Source organism: Ixodes scapularis, unplaced genomic scaffold, assembly GCF_016920785.2.
Source record: "Ixodes scapularis isolate PalLabHiFi unplaced genomic scaffold, ASM1692078v2 PGA_scaffold3__209_contigs__length_174095766, whole genome shotgun sequence".
In the NCBI taxonomy this organism is placed as follows: domain Eukaryota; kingdom Metazoa; phylum Arthropoda; class Arachnida; order Ixodida; family Ixodidae; genus Ixodes; species Ixodes scapularis.
The window spans coordinates 40,951,038-40,964,606 of NW_024609868.1; the positions used below are offsets into that span (position 1 = coordinate 40,951,038).

At 47.2% G+C, this 13,569-nt stretch overlaps 2 protein-coding genes across 2 annotated transcripts in view; both read right to left on the reverse strand.

The window, feature by feature from the left end:
• The window catches only part of LOC8037339 (cytochrome P450 3A8-like), a 61,674-nt gene extending 60,836 nt beyond the window's left edge, over positions 1–838 (reverse strand). The window contains exon 1 of the mRNA XM_042292406.1: positions 822–838. The gene's annotated coding sequence lies outside the window, so the exon portion shown is untranslated. The remainder of the gene's footprint in view (positions 1–821) is intronic.
• Positions 839–3,487: 2,649 nt separating this feature from the next.
• LOC121837053 (cytochrome P450 3A8-like) overlaps positions 3,488–13,569 on the reverse strand; it is a 39,696-nt gene continuing 29,614 nt past the window's right edge. The window contains exons 3-4 of the mRNA XM_042292408.1: positions 6,290–6,498; positions 3,488–5,381 (exon numbers count right to left, since the gene is read on the reverse strand). Coding sequence (XP_042148342.1) covers positions 4,440–5,381; positions 6,290–6,498 — 1,151 coding nt within the window. The 3' untranslated portion in view covers positions 3,488–4,439. The remainder of the gene's footprint in view (positions 5,382–6,289; positions 6,499–13,569) is intronic.

The window sequence follows — 13,569 nt, forward strand, 5'->3', positions numbered from 1 at the left end:
TTTGACCGCGTATCTATACTCCGTTTCAATATAAGTGCAAGCGCAGCCAGTGCGACAAGCAGGAGTATGTTTTCTCTGACGACGCTCTTACTAGACGAGCGTGTGTGCTTAGCCCGCTCAAAGTGCGTTCGCTCTCGTAGAGTCAATAGGTCGCTCGTAGTCTCATTGAAACGAAAAACGCAGGCAAATAAAACATTTAAGATGAATCCCAACCTCGCACCAGTAGCTTTGACAGCGCGCAAACTTCATGTGCAGGTCTTTGGCAGGCTAACCTAGGATCTGCAGAGACGGACGTTTGAGGGGGCGTTCCACGATGTGCTCTCGGCTAAAGTCCTATCTCTTCAATCTATTACAGGACCACTTCAGTATCGACCAATTCAAAACGCTAATCATGCAAAACAAAGAAGAGCGAAAAATCGGGGAAAGATGCTCTCCAAAACATTTCTTTTATCGTTACCTTCAACCATGAGAGTAAACCAGCACTACAAAAAAACTGTAAATGTAAATGGTATGTACAACATCTCACAAAATATATATATATTTTCTTTTTCTTCAGTGAGACACATTGCATGAGTTTAATGATACAAATTCGATGCACAAACTGATGATTTTGGATGCCTCTTTTACAAAATCAATTCCATTTGTCTGTTCTGGTTGCCTCCCTAAAGTCTCCAAAGCACCCCCAGCAAAACCTGAATAGTACACCACAAGGTAGTGCCCGCAGTACTGAAACATCCCCAGGACAGACTGCTGCAGCAACCGCAGCTGCTTTTTAGTTTGGCTGTCCGATACTGTTTCGTGGTCGACCGAGGCCTATCTACCACTAGTGCCATCTCTGTCCATTCTAGGAGAGAGTGTCCTCCGAAGGGCCCCCAGCAAGACCCAAGCGGAGCTTTTCCCTGGGGGATCTGCCGCAGTAACCACAGCTGTTGGCGAGTTTGGCAGCCCGATACTCTTTCAAGGTCAACTGAGGCTCACCTACCACTAGTGACGTCTTTGTTGATTCTAGGCGAGTGTGTCCTCCTGAGGCCCCCCAGCAAGTTCCAAGCGGTGCTGTACCGAACCTGTTTCCCAGCTTCCCCAGAGCACGCGGTTGCACGGTTGGACGAGCAGATCTAGAGCGGCTTCAGGACGGTCGGATACGAATGGAGGCTCTAAATGAGGTAATTGCCACACTCGTCTGACGAGAAAAGTCGACACGATCAGCATATCGACCGCTTCAGCTGACCGAGACGTCGAGACGCTTGGAAACGTCCTGAGGGCGCCTCCGTCGCAAACCGGAAGTTCGAGGTGGGGTAAGGAGTTGTTTTTAGAGGAGAAGGAAAAAGAATGCGCCACTTTTCCCAGATACAGAATATTTTCCCAGATGCTTCTAGGTACTTATCAAAGTCACCGCCGAAAAAAAAGGAAGGAACGCTACCGCAGCGTTCAGGTGTTCCCCAATTCGAAGCGAAGACGAGTGGACAACATGCTGCCAGAAGCGGCTTCTAATGATATTGGCCTCCTGAACGATGTCGAGCTTCCTGATCAAGATCGTCAGAAACTGTCATTTTCAGGGTGGACGAGGCCAAACGGATGGCGGGAAATGTTCCTGCCGTGTGCTGAGGACATTTATTTACGCAGAGTGCGAATCCGATGCTGTTTAGCAAAGCAAGATAGCTGTAAAGAAGCAGGTGCAGATTGCGATGCAAGCTAGGGGAACTTTCGAAAGCCAAACATCCCGGCTTTGGAAAGTTGGAATGTTTTTACATTCCAAAGCCGGGATGTGGCAAACATGATGCGGAGCTTACACTGAGTATAATGAAACTTTACGTACTTCTCCGTTTCCGCTTCTATTCCAAATCTTTAAATGAGATGCGCATGCAGCTCTAAACGTGTACAAACCAACAGCCTGAAGATAAGGTGTAATTAAGCTGCGAGTTGCCTAGGCGGAGTTGTAGATTTGGTTCGTACAAAAGCTTTTGTTTGCTTATGAAGAGGTGAAGAGGTTTGGACTAACAAAAAGGCGGAAGTGTCGGCCTGAAGAAATTTAAATGACAAATAAAGCATTCCATAGTTCTGTTTGTTTTGTTGGTCTCTTCTTTGTGCGAGACCAGTCTGAAGAGCGAAATCAGCACCAAGTTGCATTCAGAGGTCGCCTCCTCACTGTTACGTATGCCAATCAATGCAAAATGAATTAGATATGAACGAGTCAAGGTATTAACATTTATTTGCAGCTAATATGATGTGCGAGTCAATGCACTAAAATTCTGCCAAAAGTGTTTTGAACTAATGTACATTACTCGTTAAGATTTCTAAATGGAAAATACCTGGCTAAAATAGCCAAAACGGTAGCAGTGGTCTACGATCAGGCGTGTCTTTCGGCACGCACGCTATACCAACAGAACTGCGGCTGTGCGTTCCGGAAGCGCTAGAATTCGTCATAGAAGGGAGGGCAGCAGTTAATAAACAAATATAATCAACTGCTCCGTCACAACGAAACCAGAAAATGATACAAAAACCAGCCGCACAATCCGCTTAAGTCTGAGCGGCTCCCGCAGCGCTCCTGCTACAGCAGCGCCCCCACAAACCTCGCGGAAGAGTCATCGCGAAAAGGACCCGTTCTCCGCCGCCGCACGGCACACTTCCCCTTCTAGCTCAGTGCAGTACAAGTATCGCGTTACGTACAACACGTCTTTTTTTCAGGGTGGCCACAGACGGGTCTGCGACAGCTGGTGCGCCTTCTGACGGCAGACTTCCGCAACGCTTCCGCTGGAGACACCAGACGAGCTACGCTTCAGAGAAGCTAGAACCACTGAATGAACTACGCGCATGCGCACTCCATTATTTTATACTCTTGTGGGCGCCGTCATCTTGGTGCTTAGTGCAGACCATGAAACAAACGGTAATCGCTGCGATTTGAAAAAGAAAAAATAAATAAAAACGACATTTTGAGTTTTGGACTTGTGGTCAGGAATGTCGGACTACGATGTAGTTTTGCTCTGTCGCGAACCATTTGAACATTTCTGGAGGACGGAAAATCGATTCCTGTCATTTCAAATAAATCGTCAGATAACGGGCAACCACGCTTTTAAGGACGAAGATGGCTAAAGAGTCGTTATCCTAAGGCCAACGTTGCTAAAACACTCGGCTGTGAAACTCAACCTTGAAACCTCTACCGCTCGTGACCACCGGGGCCAAAATATATATGATTACCACGTCTCCCTTTAGAGGCGAGTCAAGACATGAAAGTTGCATTATGCAGCAGCCGTGAGCTGACACTGAGAGTTGGCGCCTAGACTCCAAAGGAAACTTTGGAGTCTAGGATATGAGAATCTGACCGCCTTCAATTGCCAGTTCGGCTGTCGTGCTAGCATTTGGGACATGCCCAGTTCATTGAAAGTAAGTGCATTTTGCGTAATTTCTGGAATTCTTAGTCTACAAATGTTTACAAACCCAGCTGGGCTATGGTTTCCCGCATTGCACCACTAGATCTCTTTCAATTATTTCGAAGCACGCGTAGATAAAGAACAGAAAGCGCCATTTACAGGATACAATCTACCCTGCTCTCCTGTGATTATTATGACATTTCTTGAATACGGATTTTCCAAGACTGCTGAAATGTAAGCTTTACTCCTTGCCAAAAGTTTTATTTCTGCATTTTTGTATTTCCGCTTTTCTCGATTTATGATATGATCTTTCATTTTCAAGAATCTAAATAATAAATGTCAGGTTTTATGTTTTAAATGGAAACAAAAAAAAACATTGTATAACGCAATGTCTACACTGTTTAATGGAGTAATAAAAAAATAATAAAAAATAGTTAGCGCGAACGTAGAACTTAATTTAGTTGCTTTCCTCCAAGATATGTAGCAGTTTATCATACGTACATTTCCTACATCTGCGTGTTTTTAGATACAGTATTTCCTAATATATTCATGCAAAACTTTCCTTTCGTCTTAGCAGGTGCGACGTTGTGGAGGACTTTGGGGACCCCGAAATTTTGGCGTTAAGTTTATCGATGTTGTGCCATCACGTGGATAAAGAACGTTAAGTGCGTGTTGCTTTAGGCAGCAAATATTACGTTGCGGCGCCAGACACAGCTATCTAAGTTCTGCGAAATATTACGTTTTCTTCCCAGGAGCTGTCACCGCCAAAAACCCGCCAGTGATTCGGAAAGACTTTCAAGTGGCTCCGCTATGGGTTGGCTTTACCTCGCACGTCAACAAATTGATTTCAAACAAACGAATGTAGGCGCACCGTTTTCCTAGCCTCGCCCTCAGTTATTTGTTCAATCGGCTTTTAGCGTTATTCTTAAGTGTTATGAATATTAATAACTTCTGCGCTCAAGCGTTTCTGTTCCAGGATGGATAAGCGACAGACGACCCATGGTTGCACTATTGCAACCATGTTTACTCGCTCCCGTGCGTTACGTCACTTTGTCCCCGGAAAGTGGTCATTCACCGCTCTGCTTTGTTTTCAAATTTCAGTTTGATATCGCCTACTGGACGAAGTGTCACATTGGGCACCGTCACTGAAATAGGATTGACCGTCTCTTCACTTGGGATCACCCTGTACTTGCGCAGAATCGCACAAAGCGCCATTTTGATTTCGAGCAATGCTAATCTCTTCCCAAAGCAGTACCTGGGCCCTAGGCCGAAGGGAATAAACGCGAGCGAATGGCGCTCCGGGTGCTCTTCGGCGAACCTGTCCGGGAGGAACCTGGAAGGCTCGGGCCAGGAGTCGGGATCTCGGTGAATGTGCCAAGCGGGAGCGAAAACAGAGGTTCCAGCCGGAATGAACTGATCCCTCACGGTCATGTCCCGGGGACACAGTCTTGCAATCATAATTGGGAGGGCGGGGTACAGTCTCAAGGTTTCGTTGATCACCATATCTAGGCGTTTGAGATTTTGGATACTGTCCAGGGATATCTCATCGTCGTAGGGCAACACGGTGTCAATCTCGGAATGCACCTTGTCTTGTTCTTCGGGATACGTGGCTAAAACGTAGAGCGCGAATCCAATCCCCATAGCTGTTGTCTCGAAGCCAGCGACAAGAAGAACGATGGAATTGGCAATGACGTGACGGTCCTCAATGAGAAGATCGCTCTTCTGGACGTTGTATGTCTTGTCCTCAACACCGGCTTGAGCGTCAAGCAGCATCTGAAGCATGTCGTCTTCACGGGGGCTTTGTCCTTTACGCCGCTTGTTGATATTTTCGCGCACGTTTTCGGCGATGCGACGGAGCATTTTAGAAACACTGGTAAACGGGTAGATAAGCTTAAGGATGCTCCTTATTCCAGGCAGGGCGAGAGTGCTCTCGATGACGGTTGAGTCTAAATCTTCAAATATTCGCCTGAGCCCGAGCAGCAACGGGTCGTCCGACTTCTGTTGGCAGTTTACCTGTGAAGTAGGTGTGAGACGCTCTTTAGAGCCACAATAATTGCGTTGCTGTACTATTCGTAACTATTTTTTAATAAAGGAAGAATGTTTTTTTTTTTGCAGCATCAAGATAACAAAACATACAGCAAAAACTAAGCGACAGGGATTAAATTTGTATTCGAGATTTCCTCGTCCCACTAAAGGGACAAATAGCTACAAACGACTTCGAAACACGCAAGCTAGCGACAAACACCGAATCACCTGGTGGACACGACGCTGAACACACGGTCAAGGAAACGTTTTCAAGGGAACTGAAGTTATGAATAAAATACTTTAAAACACACGACGCAGCTTTTGTGCCGACAAACACTGTGAAAGCAGGGAAATAGTTTTCCTTTTTTAAATATCTGAATAAGCTTCCGCTTAGTTTTTATTTGTCGCTGGCAATTTTCCGCAAACTTGTATGATTTTCCTAACCCCTAATCTTTAACCCTTTAAAAAAAAATTGTTTTACCCTATTCTTCTGCCGTTAAAGCAACTGTATTAATAGGACAGATTCGTCGGTACTATAGAAAATTTGTTTTGGATAACCTATAGTAAAAAAGAACAAACGCCATCAGTGTGCACCATAAGGCCCGACTGGTTCTGGGTTCCACTGAGGGTTACACAAATGCACACAGTTTCTCATCTATAGGCGAATATAGTCGCCTACAACTTGAGAAACACTGGGCATGGTTTATTTTGTTCACAATTTTGCTTTGTGATTATTTCTTTTTTTTTTTTCATTTTCATTTGCCGATGCCACAACCTGACTGGCTGCGGTGTAATAATACGATGCTGCGGACTTGCTTGCGTCCTGTCTAACACCAAACCATAGATTCTAAAGTGTTCACGTGACGCGTGTCCGGTATAACCACACGAGCACCCACCTTCCATGCTAGTGCGCACTTTGTGATGACGTCTAGGGAGTATCCCTCGGCCATGTCCATGATATCAACCAGCTCGTCACGTTCGTGATGCCTTTTGAGGACTCGCAGAAGCTCCTCCGCACATCTGCTCACGATTCGAGAGCAACGGTTCACCTTGCTGGCGGTGATGGTGGCATTGAGCACCGTGCGCACCTTCTTCCATTCCTCGCCTGAAAAACACCGTTTGTACCATATAAGCATCAACTGAAACAGCTATATTCCTCATTGACGTTGCCGTAATTTTATATACGCGTCAATAAGCAACCACGTTTCAAAACCTAATCGGGCCACCGTGGGTAGATCCCCAAAGGTTATTCCTGCATATCCCACACCGCCTGATGATGGTTACAAAATTGCAGAGGGGAAGCAAGTTGGCATAGAAGGGCAAAGGGAGGAATCATTCTTTTGGTTTTTAGTTTTTAGACCAGGTGGCGCAAGTTTCTGACCGTTATAAAGAGTACAGTCGCTGGCGTCCATCCAGATATCCCTTCATTCATATTACGGCAGAACTCTTGCAAGTTTGCGCACTTTCGCAAGGCTCTACTATCAAAGACGCACACGCAAACACACACACACGCACACACACACACGCGCGCGCTTATACACACACCAGCAACAGTCCTTGAGGGTTTTCAAGGTATTTCCAGAATTTCACACACATTCACTACTCGTTACTATATTTGCGCGTGTGTACATGTTTTCTTTTTTTTCTGTGGTACACTTTTTTGTTCGGACAAACAGCAAGGTAGGATGATAGAATGGAACGCATTGCAGGGCTCAAGCAAAACGCGTCTCCGAGCGGCGTGTTTGCCGTGGCTTCAAATGCGGTCTCTCGACCTCCGACCGATGACGTCATAAAAATGACGTCATCGCTACTGTGGCAGCGCCAAGATCCTGGCGCTGCCGCAGCAGCGACGCGGTAGATTCCTGTTCTCCTACGTGTTCAGCTTGACACACCACAGACTCTTCAGCAGCCAGGAGTTGCGACGCCACGACGACAGTGATTGCGTTCAGTTGTACTTTTTGCCATAACTTTTTCGATCTTTTTCGATCAGCTACCATGATTGCGACACCAAATAACAGGACACGCCGGCACCTCTACCGCCGCGTCGGGGCTTCTTGGAATGCATGGCCGGTACAAGATACCACAAACCCCAGTTTGAGACACGTGTCAGCCTAGTCTCGGAGGTTTGTTTGCTTTCGAGAGTAATTAACATTACCCACCGAGAGCGAGAGGTTTAATGGTGTTGCTAATGAATGAGCCACCTAGAATGGTGAAGATCTGCGAACATGCTCCTCCTCTTCCATGAAACGTCATCAGTGTCCAGTGGCGCCAACGGACTACTTCCAAAAATCCCGGTGCGGAACACTGGGCGGGTTGCATTATGGGACCTCTTTGGACATGAAGAAAGTTGCGGGGTTTTGGTTTCAATTGCCCCATTGACAAAGTAGTGAATGTGAGCACTGCATGGAAATAAAGTCAGCGCTCGCTTGCATTCCACTCATTCACCTTTGTGAGAGCCCCGTTTAAAGGCCGACGTACACTTCGCGCTTTCCACTTTTCTCCCGATTCCTCCTCTCCCCTTTCTACCCTGCCCAGCACTGCCTGCTTCCTCCTCCCCCATGGGGAGGAGGATCTTCAGTCTTGCAGAATCTCCAGTCTGGTAGTCGGCCTTTAAGCATGGGCCTCCAGTGGCCGCAGGACCTGCCTAGTTAAACATATAAAATAGCGCAAAAGAAGACAAGGTCAAGAAGTATACAGGACAATCGCCTGTCCTGTATACTTATGGTCCTTGTCTTTTTTTTGCGCTATTTTATACGTTTAACTAAGATGAACCAACTAGCCCAACAACATAGTACCGTACTAGACCTGCCTAGACTTAACGAGGAGTAGGAGTGCGGCCGGTCGCTGTGTTGACCTGCGTTTACCTGTGTTTGCTAGTGCACAAACTCTGATGTCGGGAGTACAACGCCCCCCCCCCCCCCCCCCTCCCAAACAAGAAAACGTCCCCCAGCATTCTATGCGTATTGGTTGGGAACACCAATAGTATGATAAATTTAAGGAAAGCCACATATTGGAAAAAGAAAGCACATGTATTTGGACGTGGCGGGATGTCGTGAAGCGAGATTGGAAAATCAAAGGTCTATTCAGGCAATACACTATTTACGAAGGTACGGAACACTCAGCGCGTTGTATCATGGAACATGGTTGGCCATGGAGAGGTGTGGCACGGTTTCGGTTTTTTTCGTGCCGTTGACGAAGCAGTGCACCTCAGCACTGCACGAAGATAAAGTCGACACTCGCTCGTATCACACCGACTCATCGTTGTGAGAGCCTCCGGCTGCGACACAGACCTCCAGTGCCGTAAGCGCCTGCCTAGAATTAGCAAGAAGCTGGAGTACGACTTGCCGCGTCCCACTGCTATCTGGCGGCCTGGCTACCACTCCGGAGTGCAACATGACCCTCCCGGCTCACGGATTATTTAGGAAGCCTATAGGACATTGAGCAGCCAACATAACAAAGTGACCGGCCCATGTATACTTCTCCCATGTTCCAACGTCGTCCTGTGTTCACCTGCGTACAAACTCCGGCAAGTCGGAGCCCGATAAAAACAACGTACCTCTGCATTCCATCCGTATCGGGAGGCAACAGCAACAGTACACTCTAAAAAAAGCCCGTGCGTCTACTTTCCCGCACAACACTCGGACAGCCAATCACTGCAACTTACAGAGGCAGCTCAGCAAATGACGAAGCCGAAGCATATGTTTAGACAAAAAAAAAAACCAGTCTTAGTTGTGACATAAAGCAGATCAAAACGTCACGCTTGCATTGCTTAATGTCACAACTCAAACTGCGGTTTTTGGTCTAAACATATGTTTCGGCGTCGTCATTTGCTGAGCTGCCTCCGTAAGTTCTGGTCATCGGCTCTCAGAGTGTTGTGCGGGATAGTAGACGCACGGGATATTTTTTAGAATGGTACTATAAATTTAAGGAAAGTAGCATATTTGAAAATACGAGCACTGTATTTGTTCTTGACGTGACGTCGTGAAGTGATGGTGGTCAATGCATGGAAACCGAAACCTAGTGGCCAAACGGTACCCAAGATGCTTTGTACGGCATTGCGCTGCCAGGCTCGCCTCGATTTGGAAAGAATCAGGGTGCCTCGATGTCAGTTCGCGCAGGCTTGCAAGGTGAGGACATCCTTTGAACCGCGCCACACCACCACCTTTTAGCCACGACACCATCTTGCCTCAAATGTAGTTAAGACGGAGTATGCGTGCAGTACGTGAGGTTGGACGTGCGGCGCGACTATCTTCCACTTTGGGCAGATCTGTGCGCGAAAAAGTCTTTCTGGTCTTACCGCTGTTCTCATAGAGATCAGTGGGTCTTATAGTGATCTCAACAGCAGTCGTCCGAGCACTAGCATGAGCGACTGTTCTGTGCGGCTGTGTGCCGCTTCGACTGCAAAGGGAGTCCGATGCTTCCGCTTTCTCCATGAAATGGCGCGAAAAAGAAAATGGGAGTCCTGATGAAGCGCAATCGGTGGAAGGCAAGTCACACCTCGAAGATATGCGATGTATGCTACAAAAGCATCCTCACTTTATTGCGATATTGGGCACTATTCAGAAATTGTCTTATGACGAATTCCACTGGGCGTTTTGAAGCGCGCCGGGATCAGTTGACGAGATCCGGAATGAAGCACACGATCCGAAAAGGGTAGCGCCTACGGATCCCCAGCGGAACATGACCACTGCTCCGGGATCGGCGGATGCCTTCCCGTCATTCAAATGCCCGGGAATCCCCTTTCCGCGGCCGCCGCGGTCGTTTCGAAGACGTTTTCGCCATCGCGGCGCTAGCACGTGTTCGACGCACGAGCGGCAGGAATGGCTCAGGAACTTGTAGCAAAGATTGCCGGAATGCCCGTCGCGCGGCAAAACCTTCTCCTTCATGAAAAACGAACCGGCTGTCGAGCCAAGGGGTAAGCAAGCGGCCATTACGAATTCTTCTGAGCGAGATGGGCGAGGTCAGGCGAGATGCCCCGCGGGAAAGGAAGTCACGCGTGTGCGCCGAGGGCTGGCCCCGCTGGTTTCCGGTTGAATACGCCGTAATCGTCGGAGCGACTTCTCTCGGATCCAGATCGAGATATGGAGCGGGAGCTAATCCTAAACGACCAATGGAACACATCCGTCTTGAATCTTGATCCCGATCGCCCAGTAAAATAGGCTCGCTCTAGAAGAGTCGATCCCGGCGCGCTCCAAAACCACCGTGGAATTTGCCATTAGCAGCTCCAATCGATTGCTCCATGGTCGGAGTTGCTCCACTCACAATCAACCCTCGCTTTATGTCTCGCCGGTCGGATCGAGCGATTAGCCGGAGTTGTGACGTAAGAAATTGACTCTTTAAATATAAAGCACCTCATCCCCAGTTTTAATGGGGATGAGGTGCTTCATACACCTTTTCTGCCGTTAGGGCATATTCACTAATTCGCCTTCCCCGATCAAAATAAGGTCAGGGGGTAGCTCTTCAGCGTGAGGCTTTCTCGCTCGTGAACAAATTTGTGATAACTTTTTGAGCTTCTTTTACTATTCAAAGAGCCTGAAACAATCTGATAAGCGCGGAATATTGCCACGTGCGCGTACACCAAGTTTCTGTAGTTCAGTGGCTGCATGCTATCTTCGCCTTTCTGTCTATAGCCTTGATTCGCGACTGGCCGCCGACCTTTTCATTTTTATTTGGATTCTTTGTGTGTGTGTGTGTGTGTGAGTGTGAGTGTGTGTGTGTGTGTGTGTGTGTGTGTGTGTGTGTGTGTGTGTGTGTGTGTGTGTGTGTGTGTGTGTATGTGTGAAAATAATCGTTGACGGCGAATCTCGAGCATGGTCAATAATATGTTTTCGAGACTAAACTCGCGAATGCAACATCGCGACATGTCTCGTAGTCCGCGTGTGATATATTTCATAGTCATGTTGCACAGCTCAACGTGTTTAACGAAATGACGTGACTTTGTCCCTGTGTGATTAGTACTTAAATCGCTCCCTTCGTGCAAGGTCGAAAAATAAATTAAATAAAGCGCTTTTTAAGGTAACATTTTAAAAAATATATTCAGGATTGTTTTGACGTAATATATTATTCAAATATTTTCTTCAATTTCTGTGTACACTCACGTCTGTGCCTTCCAATCTACACTTAAATTTCCTTCTCGTTTCTTGTTTATTTCAGCGCTACATCGAAGAAGACCAGTACGAGATGAACCGACAAGATGGGCGGCGACTTCTCAAGCGGGCAGCTGTACCTACGTTGTTTGATTTCAGACTTAAGTATTAATTACTACGTCCCTTTCTGTGTCTGTTCCTTCTACTGAAAAGTTTCCAATTTCTTCCATCACAGTCTCAGGTGTGTAGCTATTACCAGCTCGCCTGCGCACTCACTGTCTTTTTACTACATCTGTATCTCACTATTTTGCGTACAATTTTATTTTGTGTTTAGGAGGTTATCTCCCTTCCCCGCGCAGCCGAAACGAAAAAAGCCCCCCCCCCCCCCTCCCCCCTCCCCCCCCCCCCCCCCCCCCCCCCGCACCGCGAGCTTCTCCGGCTGATCGTGGAGGTGTCGCCACTGCAGGCCCTTCGTCAACTTCTGTGGCAGGAACCTCAGACCAAGAAGACTCTGGCACAAAGGACACCCAGGCAAACCCCTTTTCAAAAGTAAATGTGCACGACTGCCTGGGCGACACATTTGATATCATGCAGGACACTGTGCATGCAAGTGAACTGCGGAAGACTTTGCAAGAGACAAAAAGAAAAAAAAAAAAAACTGCGAGTTGGAAGAAACCTGTCAGCTGCAGAGAAGTTAAAGAGAGCTTTAAGAAAAACAAGGCAGCTAGAAACAAAACTTTCCCCGTTGACCAGAAATTCGACATTTCTAAACGAGGACCAAAAACGTGTCTTGGGAAGACTGAACAGAAGAAGAGTGTTGATGCCATACGGAAAGGACTACAGCTCAAGTTCGCCTGTGGCTCCACAGGGCCACAGGCTACCGTCTACATGAGCCGGGAAACCCCCTTCCGACGAAAAGGATGCTTTACAAGAGACTGCAACACCTGTCGTTTCAGCCGGGTGTGCTAACTGAAATATTGCTTGGGATGGAAACGAAAGTCGCTGCGATGTCAGACATTAAAAAGGGTTGCGTCATTTTCCTTGATGCAATGGGAATTCGGAAATGCTTTGTGTTGGACCGTGGCAGTGACACTTTGCTGGGCAAAACGACGCTGCCCAAGAGTGACTGTCGTGCAAAAACACGCTCTTGTTTTTATGATGGGAGGGATCAACTCGCGCTGGAAGCAAGTCATAGCGTACAACTACTCGGACGCACATAGAAATGAAGACGAGCTGAAGAAGTTTGTTTTTGACTTAATCAAGTTCAGTGCGGGCATTTCACTGCATGTGCTCTGATTGACGTGTGGTATGGGCAGTTCTGACCGTGCCATGTGGAGATCCATGAGCCTCTCCAGTTCCCGCAGTTCTCTGACAGTATGCAGTGTGCCGCATCCCTGTGGGGATGCCATTCTTCTTTAATTGTGCCAGACCTCGCACATGTGAAAAATCTAAGAGGGCACCTTGTAAGAAAACATATAAGGCATCTAATTGACGATGTAGTCTCCAAGTTCAATTTACTAAGCAGTGAAGTCTCAATAGAGCATCTGGGGTTGGTGTTAAAGTTGGACAGTGAGCAGCTGGGTATGGCACTCAACTTGAACAGTGCTCATGTGTCAAATGAATATTTCACGAAAATGCAAGCCGGAATAGCGGTGCAGCTATTTAGGGAAGCTTCCTCGGCCATTCGGTATTTTATCCAACAGAACAAACTGCCGGTTGAGGCCGAAGCAACTGCCTGGTTTTTCGAACAGGTGTTTAAACTGTACACCCTAATGACTTCTCTTCATCCTGTCGTTGCTTGGAGTTTTGCGAATGAAAGCATGTATGAAGAGGCCATTTCAACTCTCAAGCTCAGTATTTCAGTCGTTAAGATCTTGGGGATCGGAGTGAAGACAATATGGAAGCCATGCCAGGAAAGGGTACTAATATTGACAACTGTAGTGTTGCAATTGCACGGTGTTCTTTTGAAAGAGTGTGGCTACAATTTTCTGCTAACAAGACGGTTAACTCAAGACTGTCTCGAGAACCTGCTTTCAGTTGTCAAGATGATTTCTTTAGTGCCCAACGCATATGACGTGAGAAATGCACTC